Source organism: Lepidochelys kempii, chromosome 3, assembly GCF_965140285.1.
Source record: "Lepidochelys kempii isolate rLepKem1 chromosome 3, rLepKem1.hap1, whole genome shotgun sequence".
Taxonomy (NCBI): Eukaryota; Metazoa; Chordata; order Testudines; family Cheloniidae; genus Lepidochelys; species Lepidochelys kempii.
In genome coordinates, this window is record NC_136382.1 from 141,836,145 (window position 1) to 141,855,820 (window position 19,676).

The 19,676-nt window shown below is 47.2% G+C and overlaps 2 protein-coding genes across 2 annotated transcripts in view; one reads left to right on the forward strand and one right to left on the reverse strand.

Annotated features, from left to right (window-relative positions):
* HNRNPU (heterogeneous nuclear ribonucleoprotein U) overlaps positions 1–19,676 on the reverse strand; it is a 296,139-nt gene that overhangs the window by 218,266 nt on the left and 58,197 nt on the right. The gene's annotated exons all lie outside the window — the stretch shown is intronic.
* On the forward strand, positions 15,350–17,396 carry LOC144930385 (zinc finger and SCAN domain-containing protein 32-like). Its single transcript, XM_078851942.1, has 2 exons — positions 15,350–16,193; positions 16,782–17,396. The coding sequence occupies exons 1-2, from the start codon at positions 15,632–15,634 to the stop codon at positions 16,865–16,867; spliced, it is 648 nt and encodes a 215-aa protein (XP_078708068.1). The 5' UTR covers positions 15,350–15,631; the 3' UTR covers positions 16,868–17,396.

Consider the following 19,676-nt stretch of genomic DNA (forward strand, 5'->3'; position numbering starts at 1 on the left):
AGAAGTCATTCACAACAGTTTCACTCCGAGCATGTCCATTGAATGGAATGCTTAGAAACCAGTGATGGCTTCCTCCCTTTCAGTGATTGTGTGATTCAGTGATTCAGCCATACCATAGCTCCCCTTCAGTGCATGAATTAGCATGTCTATGTAGGTATTTCTAATATATGTGTCTCAAGGTACATGTAACCCAAACTACTACTCCTTCACTAGATAGAACATCAAAGGGGTTTCCAGAGCCCTTTGGTTCTGCTGCTCTCTCTCTCTCTGATGGGTGCTGCGGAGATAAAGGAAGAAGGAGGCACGCCTTGGGGCCCTAATTTATTCTGGGGTGTTTGCTACTTTCCACCACCCAACACAGATGTAATGAGGTTAAGTGGTGGCCGTATAAAATAAGTAAGAACTACTAATTATTCCTCAAGGAAGGTTTTTAATGATTTTTTACTATAATAACAGCCATAAACAAAACAAAAAAAGGAAAACCAAAGACCAACACTGAATAAGAATTAATGCAAATGGCAGATTATATTGAAGACAAGCACAAGTACATGTAATATTGTGGACCATTTGCGAGTTCCTGAACAACGACTCTATATATGCTGGTCCTGGCAGGTCATAATAAAAGCCCCAAAGACAAGCATAAGTAAAGCTCTTATTCACCAGTTTTATATTCCTGGTGACAAAATATTTTAAAGACAAACACAAATATACGTATAAGGAGCTAATGAACGACAGCATCACCTGCATCCACTAGGACTACTTGAAAGACAAGCACAAATACATGCAAAGCTATTATGCATCAGCCACCTACTATTGGTTTTATTCTACAGTATCAATACAACTATGATCAATTCGGCTCGAGCAACCAGACTTACTTACCCTGCATTCGTCCGAAAATACGTTACCCTTCAGTCAGCCGATTTCCGCACTGGCCAGGTACAGACAGTCGAGAAGTGCACGTCCTTTTGGGTCAGGGGGTGTGGATACCGATGACACACACACAGTCCCGTGCCTTTGTCCTTTTTATCTGATCTGACGGCCATGTTTAGAACAGACCAACCAATCAGGGTGGGCCACATTGTTTATATGGCTGCCCTAGTTGTATAATTGATGCATATTTAATTTTTATATCCAATTGTTAGTTGTTCGTATAATTTAGGCCTATTTATTTTCTGTAGCCAATTTGGTCTTAAATGTGAGTAATGTGGGTTTGATAAGTACATAGGAGTCAGCATAAAATGTTATCTGGTTGCAGCGCATCCTGACCACAAGCTCAAGCTTTATTTTTGCAAGGCTTGCATTTTGAAGTATACGGAAGTTTGAGGCCTAACATTTGCAATACTTCTATTCCGTTCAAGCTTGACAAGACAGTTGTTCAATTTATTCACAGGTGCATAGGCCTGTAAGCCCCCAAAATAAAAGCAGACTATTACACTTTAAGAATTACTATCTACATTTTTCAATCTGATGTAGCGATAGCATGAGAGGAGATGATCAGTCTGTGTTGTTGCCTGTTAAACCAAACCAATGCAATTCTGAACTAGGAAGGTCTGAGGTGTCTATCAACAGGGACCAGCTGCCACCATGAAACTGTTGTCATCTACCTGTGAGTCTCAGAAACTATTCTGCCATTTTAAGGCCATTGGGGGCGATGGGCTTCAGCCCTAAGATCATTCTTTTAGTTTGTCATGTTATGACCCAGCTATCCCATGTCAATTTCACATGAACTCAGATTCAAAGACTGAAAAGGCTTAGACTTGAGAAACTGTCATGCAGGCATCAGGGTGAAGCTCTTTCTAGAATGCAGTGTGACCAACCAGTTTATAAAGCAGGTGTGTAGATGACTTGGAGGATAGGGGGACTAGAGTTTAAAAAAAAAAAAAAGTGTTTCACTTTAATTAGTAATTCTCTACCATGACTAAATTTGTCCCCTTTTATTAAAATGAAATAAATGAGCTGCTGTTCCTGACTGTTGCTTGTATTATTTGTATTATTGTAGCACTTAGGAGCCCTAGTCATGCACCAGGACCCCATAATACTAGGGTTGTACAAACACAGATCAAAAAGATGGTCCCTGCTTGTGACGGGGTGTGCCTACCCCGCACTGGCCCCACAAGGCTTAACTGTGCATTGCAGACGGAGGAAGCCATGCCCCTTCACCTCTGCTGGGTATGCTCAGTCTGGAGGCAAGAAATAAAAGGAAGCAACCCAGCTCAGTCTGAGAAGGCTGCTGAAGGGAGAGGATGTAGACTACAGGCTGTCTCCAGGGAGGTGCTACATGCCCTGACTCCAAAGCCAAGGCACGCAGAGCCCCAGACGGATTTCAGGCTGCTTGTGAAACACAGGGAGGAGGCTGCGCTGTCCGGAGCTATACCCCAGAGACGAGTGGGAACCATGGACCATCATTGGTGAAGACAGGGTAGGAATCAGCCCAGGGGACTTAGACTTTGCTCTGGTGGGTGAACCGGGGAACCAGTCAGCATGTTTTGGGAGGATCAGCGCTGACTCAGTGGTGAGTAACTCCACCCCTGCCAGGGCCCTTGGCTGGGACTCGGGGGAGGGCCCGAGTCCCGCTACCCTGGGCACCACACACCCCTGAGTGGTGTCCCATTTCCTCAATGGGCCAATAAGTCACACAATTCCACAAAGCGGTGTGACTTATTGACTCTGGCCATTAGGACCCACTGCCTTGACTGTAAGGGTTGCTTTATTGATTCTGGCCATTGGACCACGCTGCCCTGAGCGGAAGGGCCACTCTACTGACTCTGGCCACTAGGCTGTACTACCACATTTTATAAGGGCATCAGCATAGGACCTAACCTGGCTGCAGTACAGCCTCTTCCTTTTCTTTTGACCACACGTGACCTGACACCCCATGGCAGGGTGTACCTTCTAGGGCTGTCAAGCAATTAAAAAAATTAATCCCCCAATTAATCAATAATAGAATACCATTTATTTAAATATTGTTGGATGTTTTCTACATTTTCAAATATATTGATTTAAATTACAACACAGAATACAAAGTGAACAGTGCTCACTTTATATTTATTTTTATTACAAATATTTGCACTGTAAAAAACAAAAGAAAGTATTTTCAATTCACCTAATATAAGTACTGTAGTGCAATCATTGTATCATGAAAGTTGAACTTACAAATATCTAATTATGTATAAAAAACCCCCTGCATTCAAAAATAAAACAATGTAAAACTTTAGAGCCTAAAAGTCCACTCAGTTCTACTTCAGCCAATCACTCAGGCAAACAAGTTTGGTTACATTTGCAGGAGATAATGGTGCCTGCTTCTTGTTTACAGTGTCACCTGAAAATGAGAACAGGCATTCACATGGCACTGTTGTAACTAACATTGCAAGATATTTACATCCTAGATGCGCTAAAGATTCAAATGTCCCTTCATGCTTCAACCACCATTCCAGAAGTTATGCATCCATGCTGATGATGGGTTATCTGCTCGATAACGATCCAAAGCGTAGTGAACCGATGCATATTCATTTTCATCATCTGAGTCAGATGCCACCAGCAGAAGGTTGACTTTCTTTTTTGGTGGTTCGGGTTCTGTAGTTTTCTGCATCTGAGTGTTGCTCTTTTAAGACTTCTGAAAGCATGCTCCACACCTCGTCCCTCTCAGATTTTGGAAGGCACTTCAGATTCTTAAACCTTGGGTTGAGTGCTGTTGCTATCTTGAGAAATTGGTAACTTGGTAACTTCTTTGCATCCCCATACAAAAGACAGCTGTAAGAGGAGCACCAAAAGGGGTCGGTGCCTATGCCCCGATGCAGTGGGAATAGTAATGGGGTGTGCAGGGTGTATAAGCTATCTGTATCTTATCTCCACAAGGATTTTGCAGTGATAGGTAATGTGTATTATCATCTCACTAAAATACCTTTTGGGGGGCAGTGAAGATATAGCCTCAGTGTCAAAAGTCAAAAGAGACACACTGGAACAAAGATGGCCGCCATATAGCCTGCATCAGGGGCTGCAGGTTTGTATAATTTTTGGTGGTGCCCAGAATGGGTCCAAGTCCACTCCTCCTCCTTCCCCCCCCCCACCCGCCTTTTAAGCTGATATATATATATTGTTTTAATAATGTAAAAATGGACTGGAAACGGTAAACATTTAACAGTTTCCCTATATTGCACAATATCACTATTGTAAGAAAAAATTATTTAACTAAGAATATCAACTTTATTAATACTCTTTTGAATATGGAAAAAACCAAGCACTCTTGGATCAATAACCCTCAAAAGCAAATACTTTCTAAAATTAAAACAAAATGTAGCCCCTTGTTTTGCAATGTTCTTCAACCAGTTATATACTTTAAAGAGTATAAAATAATCAAGTATTGTGCTAAACATGATCATACCTCAAACTGACTGCTGAATTTAAGTTGTGTTTTTTTTCCTTCAGGTGCTCATACAGTATACAGCAGTGTTCCCTCTAATTTTTCCCACTCATGTGCAGAATGAATCTTGTTATGTGCACCAATATGGAGGTGATGTGTGACAAATCACCTCCATATTGGTGCACATAACAAAATTAATGGGGTGGGGCCAAGGGGTTTGGAGTGTGGGAGGGGGCTCGGAGTGTGGGAGGGGGCTCAGGACTGGGGCAGAGGGTTGGGGTGTGGGGGGGTGAGGGCTCGGGCTGGGGCTGAGGGGTTTGGGGTGTGGGAAGGGCTTGGCTAGGGCAGAGGATTGGGGTGCAGGGGTGAGGGCTGGGGGTTCAGGGCCCGGGGGCCTGCCTCCACCAATGTTTGGGGCCGGGACTCTACCCCGGCCCCAATGCTGCCCCACGCGCCTCCCCTGGAGTGTCCCTGCCTGCACCCTGGGCAGTAGGCAGCTTCATGGTGCAGGAGGGGGCTCAGGGTTGGGACAGAGGGTTAGGGTGAGGGCTCGGGCTGGGGGTGAGGGTTCTGGGGTGGGGCAGAACAGGGGATGAGAAGTTTGGGGTGCGGACAGGCTGCCCTGGGGCTGGGGCCAGACAGGAGGACTCCATATTCTCTCCCCTCCCCCCCTGGCAGCACACTCACCCAGGACCACCACTGTAAGTGCTCCTAGGGGCTGGGCCCCTCTCAGGTCTAGGAAGCCCCTCACCTCCCCTGTGGTGGGTGCTGGGGAAGGGGAGGGCCGCCATTGCATGTGCGCCTCCTCCCCTCCGCCACCTCAGCCTGCCACCGGCGCCGCTCCCTTTTGTAGCCAGCAGTGGCCAGCGAAGGAGCGCAGCGCAGAGCAGCAGGGCAGCTGCCTACTGCCCAGGGTGCAGGCAGGGACACTCCAGGGGAGGCGCGTGGGGCAGCATTGGGGCCAGGGTAGAGTCCCGGCCCCAAACATTGGTGGAGGCAGGCCCCCGGGCCCTGAATTTGCTGGCGCACAGGCACCACAGGCCCATATAAGTCGTTGCCCCGGCCTGCATGGCTGAAGCTGATAAGAGCTATTAGATACAGCTTCAACACTGCCACTACATGTCCTTTCCTAACAGCAATGTTTGTGGCTGTAACACCAGCAACTAGTCACCCAGACTACCCAATTTTTGAATTCAGTAGTCACGACCTATTAGTGATAAAGGGAAGCTTCCATTTATTTTTCTTATAGGAAGTTCCCTACCAGATGGGTCCCCATACAAAGGACAGCTGTAAAAGGAGCTGCCTTTGAAATTTTAGAGCAGTGATGCTTTTCTGTCCACTCACGACTTCAACTCTTTGATGCTGGTGCCAGGTGCCAGGCCCTGGCCACTGCAAAAGTGATGACTGCCAAACACTACAAACTTCCCTCCCTGATTTCAAAGGCCTGCTTGCAGTCAACTTTGTACATCAACTTCACAGTGCCCTGCCCCTGGAAAATGTAATTTGAGTGTAAAAATATCTTCAAGATTGGAGGATAATCTAGCCAGCTGCACTGGGACTGTAATTGCCAATTAAGTTTGTTGAAAGTCAAATATGTGACTTGAATGGCAGATGGTCAACAAGCCTTCAAAGTCTTTAGGACTGTTCTGAGCATTTTTCTATGAGGCAGGCATGCGGATTGTAGCCTTTACGCTGTCCCTATTTGAATTACAAAGGTACCTGGTGCCTCTGCAGAATATGGTGAATCCATTCAGTTTCTACAATAAAGCACGACCCAAACCTTGGCTGAAATGCAATCTGAACGCTTTGTTTCAGAAACATTCAGTTACCTCATTTCATGTTCGTGTATTTCCTAGTTTCAGCAGGAACTAGGACTGATGTTATCCATGGAAAGATTGTGCCAGCAGCTATTCTTGCAGTATTTCTAGTCTGGATGGAAGTGTCAAAATCTTGCAAGAAAGATTGAGTTTTATGACATTTCTAGCTTACCTTCCTGGCCCAAATAGGTCCAGCTCAATGCAGCTGATCTTCAGATAAGCAAATCAACTCTAAAATTTTAACAGAGCCAAACCACTTGAGGTTCATCATGTAGTCTGGCTGCATAATAAGGTTTCAGAGCACCAGCGTCGGATTCACAACTATTGCCTGTTATATACTGGGAGGGAGATTCACTGGTACTAACTGATACTGTTACTGATGGGGGATTTTCCTGAACTGCTCAGTGTAGACAAAGACAGACAAACTTGCAAAAAAATTTCCTCACATGTGGAAGCACACACATTCTTATTTAGGTTAGATTTTACCCTTAAAAGCTTTAACACTTGGAATGTTAAGCAATAAACACTTAACATTAAAAACTCAATAATGACCTTATGATACCAAAGTTTAAAAAGTAAATCTATTACTCTGCACTAAAATGGTTTACATTTTCTTTTACTAAGAAATAAATGAATAGCCTTTATTCATGCAGCAGGAAAATTAGAGAAAATATACGTAGGAATGTACTCAGTATCAGATAATGCACATTTTCAGTTCTACTCTGTGTTCCAACGTATGCCTAATAAATCCAAAGCAATCAGTTCCTTAGCTTCATCTTTTTCTCCCTCATACTGTTTTCTCCAAGTACTCAACCTTCTAAACAGTCCCAGAAAAGAGGCATTTTTCCCACTGTTTCTCTTTTCCTTGACCTGTTCGCCTGCCAGTCTGTATTTCACAGTCTTCCGCCACCTGGTCTGTTGGGTTTTCTTCTTGAAAAGTTTCTTGAAGTACCAGCAACTGTCAAAACTAGCATCTCTTTTCGTCTCCACCTTTGTTGTTCTTTGCATTTTAAGTCTGATATTTAGAAAAACCTTGAATCTGTCATTCAATTTCATGCAGTTTTCTCTTAACTGTGGTAGTTTTTCTGACAGTTCTTTCCTACTTAGATGAAGACCACTATTAATATATTCTACCATCCTTCAAGAGGGTCTTGATCATCAAAGACCCACCTGTTGTTTTTTAAGTTGTCTGTGAGGAAAAAGGTAGTAAGATTAGTTAACTTAAGTCAGCTTCATAAACCTTAACAATTTAACTCAATAGCAAAAGACTGTACATGTACTCTTACTGACTTTGTCACCCTATTTTTTGCTTCTAAAGGTAAAGAAATTACATAGACGATGACATATTTGTCTGTAAAGATCAAACTGCTTGGCCAACAGCTGTTCTGTTTTGTTACTATGGAAGCATGTGCTGATTACATCATTATTACCATGATGATGTCACAATAATAAATAAGACCGTAGACCTCCCTTTCAACCAAGTGACTAGTGGCCTGAAAAAGGCCATCAGTGCTATTGTCCTAACAGTAACTAATTTCCTAGGGCTATTATTGTGAAGATTAATTATTTGAAATGGTAAGTTATTGACATTTGTCTGAAGCTTCATAGGTGTGCTGTAGAGAGAGAGAGAATGTATGCTCATCTACAAATAGACAAATGCAAAAGCCTGTGACTAGCAGGACAGACCTTCTGGGACCCATAGGGGGCCCTCAACAGCCCTGATACAACCCCTCCTGTGCCAGTTTTCTTAACAAAGGAAGGGGACAACAGCTAAACACCCTTACTCAGGTTAAGTAGTGTCTTACTCCACCAGTAGTCACATTGATTTCACTGGGGCTAGCTATAATGTAAGGTACTATCAGCATGCATTAGCGTATCACAATCTAGGCCAAAGAAATTAAAGACAATGTATTCTTCATAGTTCAAAAACAAAATTAAAAAAAATCACATCCTTTACGTTGCTTAAAAAGGGGCATGTCTCATTGGCCTCGGGAGATTTCAAAAATGAAATCAAAAGTCTAGCGCAGGCCATCAGTCAGAAGTATTTCCTTTCACTGCCCAATCTAATGATGAAACTCTCCAGTCATGTAAATTAACTGATTTTGGTTCACATTTTTAATACATTATTTAAGAAACAAAACACATTTTGTGAAAATATTAATGGGTGGCATACGTGGAGAGAAGGTTTGAAAAAAATGAGGTTACTAGCCTCTAACCAGACGTCCTCTGCCTGAGTGGAGTAGCTGCTAAACATTGCCGTTCTTGGGATCATCTGATAAATCATACTGTGAAATGAGGAAGGTGGGAAATGGAATCCTAATTAAATAGTGGCCAAAATACTGCTACCAAACTGTGCATCAGCCCTGGAGGCTAAATGTTTAGTGAATGTGTAGCTAGAGCTCCAAGCTGCAGCGCTGCAGATTTCAATAATGGGGACAAGTTTAAGGCATGCCAAAGTGGCTGCCTTCAGCATAGTAAAGTGTGCTTTAACCCTTGCAGGAAGAGGGACAGTTGCTAGCCTGTTGGTCGCTTCTATACATAGCCTAACTCATCTGGATAATCATTGAATCATAGAATATCAGGGTTGGGAGGGACCTCAGGAGGTCATCTAGTCCAACCCCCTGCTCAAAGCAGGACCAATCCCCCACTAAATCATCCCAGCCAGGGCTTTGTCAAGCCTGACCTTAAAAAATCTAAGGAAGGAGATTCCACCACCTCCCTAGGTAACGCATTCCAGTGTTTCACCACCCTCCTAGTGAAAAAGTTTTTCCTAATATCCAACCTAAACCTCCCCCACTGTAACTTGAGACCATTACTCCTTGTTCTGTCATCAGCTACCACTGAGAACAGTCTAGATCCATCCTCTTTGGAACCACCTTTCAGGTAGCTGAAAGCAGCTATCAGATCCCCCCTCATTCTTCTCTTCCGCAGACTAAACAATCCCAGTTCCCTCAGCCTCTCCTCGTAAGTCATGTGTTCCAGTCCCCTAATAATTTTTGTTGCCCTCTGCTGGACTCTTTCCAATTTTTCCACATCCTTCTTGTAGTGTGGGGCCCAAAACTGGACACAGTACTCCACATGAGGCTTCACCATGTTAAATAGAGGGGAACGATCACGTCCCTCGATCTGCTGGCAATGCCCCTACTTATACATCCCAAAATGCCATTGGCCTTCTTGGCAACAAGCGCACACTGTTGACTCTTACCCAGCTTCTCGTCCACTGTAACCCCTAGGTCCTTTTCTGCAGAACTGCTGCCGAGCCATTCGGTCCCTAGTCTGTAGCGGTGCATGGGATTCTTCCGTCCTAAGTGGAGGACTCTGCACTTGTCCTTGTTGAACCTCATCAGATTTCTTTTGGCCCAATCCTCTAATTTGTCTAGGGCCCTCTGTATCCTATCCCTACCCTCCAGCGTATCTACCTCTCCTCCCAGTTTAGTGTCATCTGCAAACTTGCTGAGGGTGCAATCCACACCATCCTCCAGATCATTTATGAAGATATTGAACAAAACTGGCCCGAGGACCGATCCTTGGGGCACTCCACTTGATACTGGCTGCCAACTAGACATGGAGCCATTGATCACTACCCGTTGAGCCCGACAATTTAGCCAACTTTCTATCCACCTTATAGTCCATTTATCCAGCCCATACTTCTTTAACTTGCTGGCAAGAATACTGTGGGAGACTGTGTCAAAAGCTTTGCTAAAGTCAAGGAACAACACGTCCACTGCTTTCCCCTCACCCATAAAGCCAGTTATCTCATCATAGAAGGCAACTAGATCCGTCAGGCACGACTTGCCCTTGGTGAATCCATGCCGACTGTTCCTGATCACTTTCCTCTCCTCTAAGTGCTTCAGAATTGATTCCTTGAGGACCTGCTCCATTATTTTTAAATCATTGAGAAGAACTAGGGTGACCCTTAGTATTCTCTTTAATGGATATGAAAAGATATGGGGACTTTCTGAAGTATTTGGTACTGTTTAAATAAAAAGTGATTGTGCTTTTAGTAAAAAGAAAAGGAGTACTTGTGGCACCTTAGAGACTAACAAATTTATTTGAGTATTAGCATAAGGAATGCATCCGATGAAGTGAGCTGTACTCACGAAAGCTTATGCTCAAATAAATTTGTTAGTCTCTAAGGTGCCACAAGTACTCCTTTTCTTTTTGCGAATACAGACTAACATGGCTGCTACTCTGAAACCTGTGCTTTTAGTGTCTTGCTGTGGAGTCTCAATTTGCCTGAGTGTATGTGAGACCTGGGAAAGACTCCTGGTAGTATAACTGACTGGCTGAGCTGGCAGTCAGTCACCACCTGGGGCAGGAATTTAGGATATGGATGGAGGACCACTGTGCCATTGTAGGAAATTGTGAAGGGTGGATCCATCACCATGGCTTGTTACAGAACAGTGTTGTTAATTGCAAAACATACAACTACGGAAGCCGTCCATGTGATGTCACTACTCCAAATTTCTGTTTCACTCCACAGGCGCGCATTCTCCTCACACAAGCAGTTGTTCCACAATCAGAAATAAAGTGGAAGAGTTAGATATCAAAGAAAAATATTAATAATTTGCACAACATTGCTATATTGTTTAATCAGACCCCCCCAATTAAACAGTTAATATAAACAACACATAGGCTATAACCAGCACCCTAAATGATTTGAAATGAGATAAAATCCCAAACATTATTAAAAATGATTGTCCTTAAATTATATTGTCCAGTATGTCCCTAAATTGTGTAAGGAAAGGAAAAATTGTGTAAGATCCTGGGAAAAAATGCCTTTAGGACTACTAGAAACTTGGGATCAGTGACACCATACCTGAATCGAGGCTCATGTTATTTGAAAAAGTCATGAACAGTCTCTGGCTCTTTGTATGTACCATTCACAGTATTATTATCCATACTAGTTCCCAACACACTGTGGTGTTTGACCAATTGCAGCTGTCCATTCAGTAGCTTACCTTGAAGACAACATCTGCAAGGAGCACTCAAACCGACCGCAATTACCGATCTCTCATCACCGCACATTGTCATGGAGGGCTCCACACGAGGCTTGTTTTTCTGTAAAGGGGACTAAGGTAAGGATAACTGTTGGGGGTGGCAGTAGGGTATACTGAGATGTAGGTGCAGTTAATCAGTGTAGAGAACCCATGTTCAAACAACTAAGTTAATACTTGATCAGGAGCCCCTCTACATTGTCCTCCTCTTGTCAGACATAGACGCTGCCTCACATCTCCTGATAGCAGGGAGCTCCACCAGTGGGTAGCAGTTAGGCTATAAGCCATACTCTACAGTCCACCATTTGCATCATATACCTGTACTTATTTATATTACTTATAAAATGACTCCTTCCCATTGGACCTACACAAAGGCAGACCACACTGACCTCTTCCCCAGGCCAAGCCCATCTGTGGCCACTTGGCTGCAAAAGCTTTTATGCAGAATGGTGAGTATTCTACAGTTCTGCAGAATTTGTCATAGAATTCACTCAATGCTGCACAAATGTGCTCTGGAATGTTGGCTTTCATTTTAATAAAATATTCTTCTTCAAGTGCTTGTTCAAGTCTATTCCAATCAGGTGTACGTGCACGGTTGTTGGAAACTTTTTCCCTTAGCAGCTCCCGTTGGGTCGGCTGGGGAGCCACCTGGAGTGGTGCTTTCCTGGTGCTCAATATATGACCTTGCTGACCTGACCCCCCTTCAGTTCCTTCTTACCATCCATGGTGGTCGTTGGAACTGTGACTTGCTTGCTTTGCAAGTGCTCCCCGAGCATAGTTACCTAGTCTAGTTCTTCTTCTTGTTTTCTTGTTGTGTAGTTGTTAGTATAGGTGTTTGTGAGCGGGATCTTTCCCTATCCCCTTACCCCATCTTGGGCTCCGGGGCATGCTGTGAGCCCAAGGCTTTAAGTCTTGCAGTGCATGCCACAAGCCCATGCCAAATAGTGACCTCCACGACTCTTGCCTGAGGTGTCTGGGGGAGGCACATCAGACCGAGCACTGCAAAATCTGCAGGGCTTTTAAACCTAGGAAGAAAAAGGAGTGGGATTTCCATTTGAAGCAGCTGCTCATGGAATCTGCACTTCGTCCAGCGGCTTTAGACAGCCAAGGCTCAGGCCCAAGCGCTTTGGTCGGAGTGCTCCAGCATCGGTTTGCGACTCAGGGCCGAGGAAGGAGTCTAGTATGAGAGACCCTTGGCACTGGCAATCCCCGTCACCACAATGGGGAGCAGCGGCCCGGCACTGCTTTACTTCCTTGGTGCTCCGTAAGTGACATAAGAAGACTGAGAGAGGGTGCTCTCCTCAGAGAGCTGTGGGACTGCCAGGGGACACTTCACTGCCCCTGAGGAAGGACCCAGCTCCCAGACAGCGAGAGTTGGTGCCATTGATTCCAGCACCCCAGAAGGCACCGTCGAGTCTGGCACACAGCAACTCTCCGGCAGGGCAGTGTCAGGTGGAGGTGTTGGAGCCTCCCTCCACCCCAGACACTTTTGAAGCTGCAAAAGATCTCATAGAGATGACTGCAGTTCAGCCCCCAGTTACTAGGGACAAGCCTCCGGTACTGTTGAGACCAGTACCATCCAGAGGCAAGCCCGCCACGATATGATGCTCCCAGTGACTGGACTGGCACCATGCCCAGCATCGTTTCTGATCCCAGTCACCATAACATCATTCCCCAGCACTGAGTTCAGCAGGAACATGCCTGGCATCAGGGACACGGTGATCTATCTCCCTGGCACCAAGGACGGATCAGCACTGGTCCACAACACCTTTGCAGGAGCGGCACTGACAAGCGGTACCGGAGCCCAGCAGCCAATCGCTGGCATTGGTCCCCATCACCAGATCGCCAGCACCAATCCTCGATGAGATAATAGCAGCACCAGTCCCCTGCCTCTTCCACTCAACACCAGTGGCCAGCACATGGGGCTTTGGCTCCGCTGTGGTCATTGCCCTCAGGCTCTTCAGAGTCTGATGCAGACTTGTATTATTTGAGGCGCAGTCGACACAGGTCGGGCAGGCGCCGAAGGGATGCGGGTGGCCTAGCAGCCACAGTGGCAACCCCCACACACAATGGCTCTTTTGGACCCCCTGGGCTTACCATTAGGGCTAGGGTCCCCCTGTCCTGGCTCTAGGTCTGTGACCTCGGGATGCTGCCCTTCCCAGTCACCTAGAGATACGCCTGCCTCTCGGGGAGCTGAAGCTGCCCTCTCCAGGCCACCCCCTCAGACTGCAGAGGCGGGGCTGGAACCAGCTCAGGATGTGCCACTAGGCCACCAGGCAGTTGCCCCTGCTGAGCCAGTGGTGGAGCCTGGTACAGTCCAGGAGCAACCCAGGCAGCTCGAGGGCCAGGAGGACCCTGTACCACCACTTGCCACCTCATCTTCCTTCCCCAATGAGGCGGTAGCAGGGGCATCAGCTTCAGGGCCCCCGCCTATTAAGAACATAAGAACAAAAGAATGGCCATACTGGGTCAGACCAAAGGTCCATCCAGCCCAGTATCCTGTCTACCGACAGTGACCAATGCCAAGTGCCCCAGAGGAAGTGAATCTAACAGGTAATGATCAAGTGATCTCTCTCCTGCCATCCACCTCCACCCTCTGACATACAGAGGCTAGGGACACCATTCCTTACCCATCCTGGCTAATAGCCATTAATGGACTTAACCTCCATGAATTGACAACAGGGCACACCAGGACCTGCTCCATCGCACTGTTCTCAATGTGGGCCTGCAGGCGGCGGAAGTGGTCGAGGCAGTGGACCCTATGGTAGACATCCTTGCCCCAGAAGGTCCTTCCTGGGTGGGGCTACCGCTAATAAAGACCATCCAAAACACTAACAACACCCTGTGGCAGACTCCAGACTCCATTCCATCCACCACCAGGGGCGTAGAGAGGAATTACTTTGTCCCTTCCAAGGGCTATGAGCACCTCTTCTTGTACCCACATGCTTGCTCACAGGTGGTCTCGGTGGTAAACAAAAAGGAGAGTCAGGGACAACAGGTACCGGCCCCAAGCATGGACCTCTTCAGCAGGAAGATCTATGCCGCAGGGAGCCTCCAGTTGAGGATAGCCAACCAGCAGGCTATCCTCAGCAGGTACAACTTTATTTCTTGGACTTCTATGTCTAAGTATAAGGAGTTGCTTCCAACGGAGTCAAGGGTGGAATTTTCCACCATAATCAAGGAAGGGAAGGCAACAGCGAGGACCTCCTTAAAGGCCTCCCTTGACTCAGCTGATTCAGCTGCCCGTACCCTCTCCTTGGGGGTGGTAATGAGAACTTCCTGGCTCCAAGTGTCCGGGTTACCTCCAGAAGTTCAACAGACCCTGCAGGACCTTCCCTTCAAGGGCTCAGGGCTGTTCTTGGACCAGACTGACTTAAAGCTGCATAGCCTGAAAGACTCTAGGGCAACTATAAAGTCTCTGGGAATGCACATACTGGAAACCCAGCTCAAGCATTTCAAGCCCCAGCCACAGCAACAGAGGCAGTACCAGTCCCTCCCAAGGCAGGATTTCTACCGCCAGAGGGGCAAAAATAACAGGCGCAAGCCTTCAAACCTGCCTTCAGGGCAGGGAAAGGGCCCGACCAAGCATCATTGGGCTCCAAACAAGGTTTTTGAAGGGACGCCCAAGGAGGGCATACCTGCTGTGATGGCGGATCCTTCCCTGTGCTTCATGAATCGTTTGTCCCACTTCTACTGTGCTTGGTCGCAAATAACGTCGGACCGTTGTGTGCTCCTCATGGTAGAAGTGGGATATTCCCTCCAGTTTTGTTCCTGCTCTCCCTTCCACCCCGCTTCCCCTCCCTCTTCAGGGACCCTTCTCACAAGCAACTCCTTATCTAGGAGGTGCAATCGCTCCTTGCCATAGGGGCAGTGGAGTAGGTAAGACATTGAACCCCATAATGCTTTATAGAAATATGCTTAGAAGTGTAAATATGACATAACTGGAATATGTTTTATGCTAGATATGCCATGTAACATATCTTTGCAAAGGTTATGTTCTACTGAATGTATTCATCCTATTCGTATTCATGTATCATTTTTATATCTGAAGTTATGAGCGTTGGCTCTATGCGTCTATTTAAAGCTGTAGAAACTACCTAAGCCCTGGTCTACACTAGGACTTTAGGTCGAATTTAGCAGCGTTAAATCGATTTAAACCTGCACCCGTCCACACAGTGAAGCCCTTTATTTCGACTTAAAGGGCTCTTAAAATCAATTTCCTTACTCCACCCCTGACAAGTGGATTAGCGCTTAAATCGACGTTCCCAGCTCGAATTTGGGGTACTGTGGACACAATTCGATGGTATTGGCCTCCGGGAGCTATCCCAGAGTGCTCCATTCTGACCGCTCTGGACAGCACTCTCAACTCAGATGCACTGGCCAGGTAGACAGGAAAAGAACCGCAAACTTTTGAATCTCATTTCCTGTTTGGCCAGCGTGGCAAGCTGCAGGTGACCATGCAGAGCTCATCAGCACAGGTGACCATGATGGAGTCCCAGAATCGCAAAAGAGCTCCAGCATGGACCGAACGGGAGGTACGGGATCTGATCGCTGTTTGGGGAGAGGAATCCGTGCTATCAGAACTCCGTTCCAGTTTTCGAAATGCCAAAACCTTTGTGAAAATCTCCCAGGGCATGAAGGACAGAGGCCATAACAGGGACCCGAAGCAGTGCCACGTGAAACTGAAGGAGCTGAGGCAAGCCTACCAGAAAACAAGAGAGGCGAACAGCCGCTCTGGGTCAGAGCCCCAAACATGCCGCTTCTATGATGAGCTGCATGCCATTTTAGGGGGTTCAGCCACCACTACCCCAGCCGTGTTGTTTGACTCCTTCAATGGAGATGGAGGCAATACGGAAGCAGGTTTTGGGGACGAAGAAGATGATAGCTCACAGCAAGCAAGCGGAGAAACCGGTTTTCCCGACAGCCAGGAACTGTTTCTCACCCTAGACCTGGAGCCAGTACCCCGCGAACCCACCCAAGGCTGCCTCCTGGACCCAGCAGGCGGAGAAGGGACCTCTGGTGAGTGTACCTTTTAAAATGCTATACATGGTTTAAAAGCAAGCATGTGAAAGGATTACTTTGCCCTGGCATTTGCGGTTCTCCTAGATGTAGTCCTAAAGCCTTTGCAAAAGGTTTCTGGGGAGGGCAGCCTTATTGCGTCCTTCATGGTAGGACACTTTATCACTCCAGGCCAGTAACACGTACTCGGGAATCACTGTAGAACAAAGCATTGCAGTGTATGTTTGCTGGCATTCAACCAAAATCCGTTCTTTATCTCTCTGTGTTATCCTCAGGAGAGTGAGATATAATTCATGGTCACCTGGTTGAAATAGAGTGCTTTTCTTCAGGGACACTCAGAGGTGCCCGTTCCTGCTGGGCTGTTTGCCTGTGGCTAAACAGAAATGTTCCCCGCTGTTAGCCACAGGGAGGGGGGAAGGTTGAGGGGGTAGTCACGCGGTGGGAGGACGCAAAATGCGACCTTGTAACGAAAGCACATGTGCTATGTATGTAATGTTAACAGCAAGGTTTACCCTGAAAGAGTGTAGCGACTGTTTTATAAAATGTGTCTTTTTAAATACCGCTGTCCCTTTTTTTTTCCTCCACCAGCTGCATGTGTTTCAATGATCACAGGATCTTCTCCTTCCCAGAGGCTAGTGAAGCTTAGAAAGAAAAAAAAAACGCACTCGCGATGAAATGTTCTCCGAGCTCATGCTGTCCTCCCACACTGACAGAGCACAGACGAATGCGTGGAGGCAAATAATGTCAGAGTGCAGGAAAGCACAAAATGACCGGGAGGAGAGGTGGAGGGCTGAAGAGAGTAAGTGGCAGGCTGAAGAGAGTAAGTGGCGGGCTGAAGAGAGGGCTGAAGCTCAAATGTGGCGGCAGCGTGATGAGAGGAGGCAGGATTCAATGCTGAGGCTGCTGCAGGACCAAACCAGAATGCTCCAGTGTATGGTTGAGCTGCAGCAAAGGCAGCTGGAGCACAGACTGCCACTGCTGCCCCTCTGTAACCAACCGCCCTCCTCCCCAAGTTCCATAGCCTCCACACCCAGACGCCCAAGAACGCGGTGGGGGGGCCTCCGGCCAACCAGCCACTCCACCACAGAGGATTGCCCAAAAAAAAAGAAGGCTGTCATTCAATAAATTTTAAAGTTGTAAACTTTTAAAGTGCTGTGCTTAAAGTGCTGTGTGGCATTTTCCTTCCCTCCTCCACCACCCCTCCTGGGCTACCTTGGTAGTCATCTCCCTATTTGTGTGATGAATGAATAAAGAATGCATGAATGTGAAGCAGCAATGACTTTATTGCCTCTGCAAGCGGTGATTAAAGGGAGGAGGGGAGGGTGGTTAGCTTACAGGGAAGTAGAGTGAACCAAGGGGCGGGGGGTTTCATCAAGGAGAAACAAACAGAACTTTCACACCGTAGCCTGGCCAGTCATGAAACTGGTTTTCAAAGCTTCTCTGATGCGTACCGCGCCCTCCTGTGCTCTTCTAACCGCCCTGGTGTCTGGCTGCGCGTAACCAGCAGCTAGGCGATTTGCCTCAGCCTCCCACCCCGCCATAAACGTCTCCCCCTTACTCTCACAGATATTGTGGAGCACACAGCAAGCAGTAATAACAGTGGGAATATTGGTTTCGCTGAGGTCTAAGCGAGTCAGTAAACTGCGCCAGCGCGCCTTTAAACGTCCAAATGCACATTCTACCACCATTCTGCACTTGCTCAGCCTGTAGTTGAACAGCTCCTGACTACTGTCCAGGCTGCCTGTGTACGGCTTCATGAGCCATGGCATTAAGGGGTAGGCTGGGTCCCCAAGGATTCATATAGGCATTTCAACATCCCCAACAGTTATTTTCTGGTCTGGGAATAAAGTCCCTTCCTGCAGCTTTTGAAACAGACCAGAGTTCCTGAAGATGCGAGCATCATGCACCTTTCCCGGCCATCCCACGTTGATGTTGGTGAAACGTCCCTTGTGATCCACCAGAGCTTGCAGCACTATCAAAAAGTACCCCTTGCGGTTTATGTACTCGGCGGCTTGGTGCTCCGGTGCCAAAATAGGGATATGGGTTCCGTCTATAGCCCCAGCACAGTTAGGGAATCCCATTGCAGCAAAGCCATCCACTATGACCTGCACATTTCCCAGGGTCACTACCCTTGATATCAGCAGATCTTTGATTGCGTGAGCTACTTGCATAACAGCAGCCCCCACAGTAGATTTGCCCACTCCAAATTGATTCCCAACTGACCGGTAGCTGTCTGGCGTTGCAAGCTTCCACAGGGCTATCGCCACTCGCTTCTCAACTGTGAGGGCTGCTCTCATCCTGGTATTCATGCGCTTCAGGGCAGGGGAAAGCAAGTCACAAAGTTCCATGAAAGTGCCCTTACGCATGCGAAAGTTTCGCAGCCACTGGGAATCATCCCAGACCTGCAACACTATGCGGTCCCACCAGTCTGTGCTTGTTTCCCGAGCCCAGAATCGGCGTTCCACAGCATGAACCCGCCCCATTAGCACCATGATGCATGCATTGTCAGGGCCCATGCTTTCAGAGAAATCTGTGTCCATGTCCTGATCACTCACGGGACCGCGCTGACGTCGCCTCCTCGCCCGGTATCGCGTTGCCATGTTCTGATGCTGCATATACTGCTGGATAATGCGTGTGGTGGTTAATGTGCTCCTAATTGCCAAAATGAGCTCAGCGGCCTCCATGCTTGCCTTGGTATGGCGTCCGCACAGAAAAAAGGCGCGGAACGATTGTCTGCCGTTGCTCTGACGGAGGGAGGGGCGACTGACGACACGGCTTACAGGGTTGGCTTCAGGGAGCTAAAATCAACAAAGGGTGTGCCTGTACATCAAGGAGTATTTCAGGCAGGACTGCACGGAGGGTTCCAATAAGAAATGGTGCACCTAAGTTATCGTTGTGATTGGAACAAGGAGGTTAGCCTGGCCTCTGATTGATACATGGCTAGATTTACCTCGCTGCACCTTCTCTGTGAGTGACTGCAGTGTGATATAGACAGGGGAGGAGGAAAATGAGTACAAAACAAATCTGGTCTATTTCTTGTTCTGACCCACTCCATCTATCTTTTACATCTTTGGCTGGCAGCAGACGGTGCAGAAGGACTGCATGCCATCCACATCTCATGGCTGCTTGGCAGAAGATGGTACAGTACGACTGCTAGCCATCTTCATCTCTTGCCTGCCTGGCATAAGATGGTACAATACGACTGCTAGCAATCCTCATCTCTTGCCTGCCTGGCAGAAGATGGTACAGTACGACTGCTAGCAGTCCGTATCGCCTGCCCGCTCACCATAAGACGGTTCAATAGGACTGCAGGACTAAAGAGAATGACCTGGTCAAGTCACTCCAAATTTAGTCCCTGCGCCCATGTCTGCCCAGGCGCTCCCAGCCGACGTGGCCAGGAGCACCTCGGACACGACGAGGACGACTACCAATCGTATTGCACCGTCTGCTGCCAGAAGGCAATGGGTTGCTGCTACTGTGCAG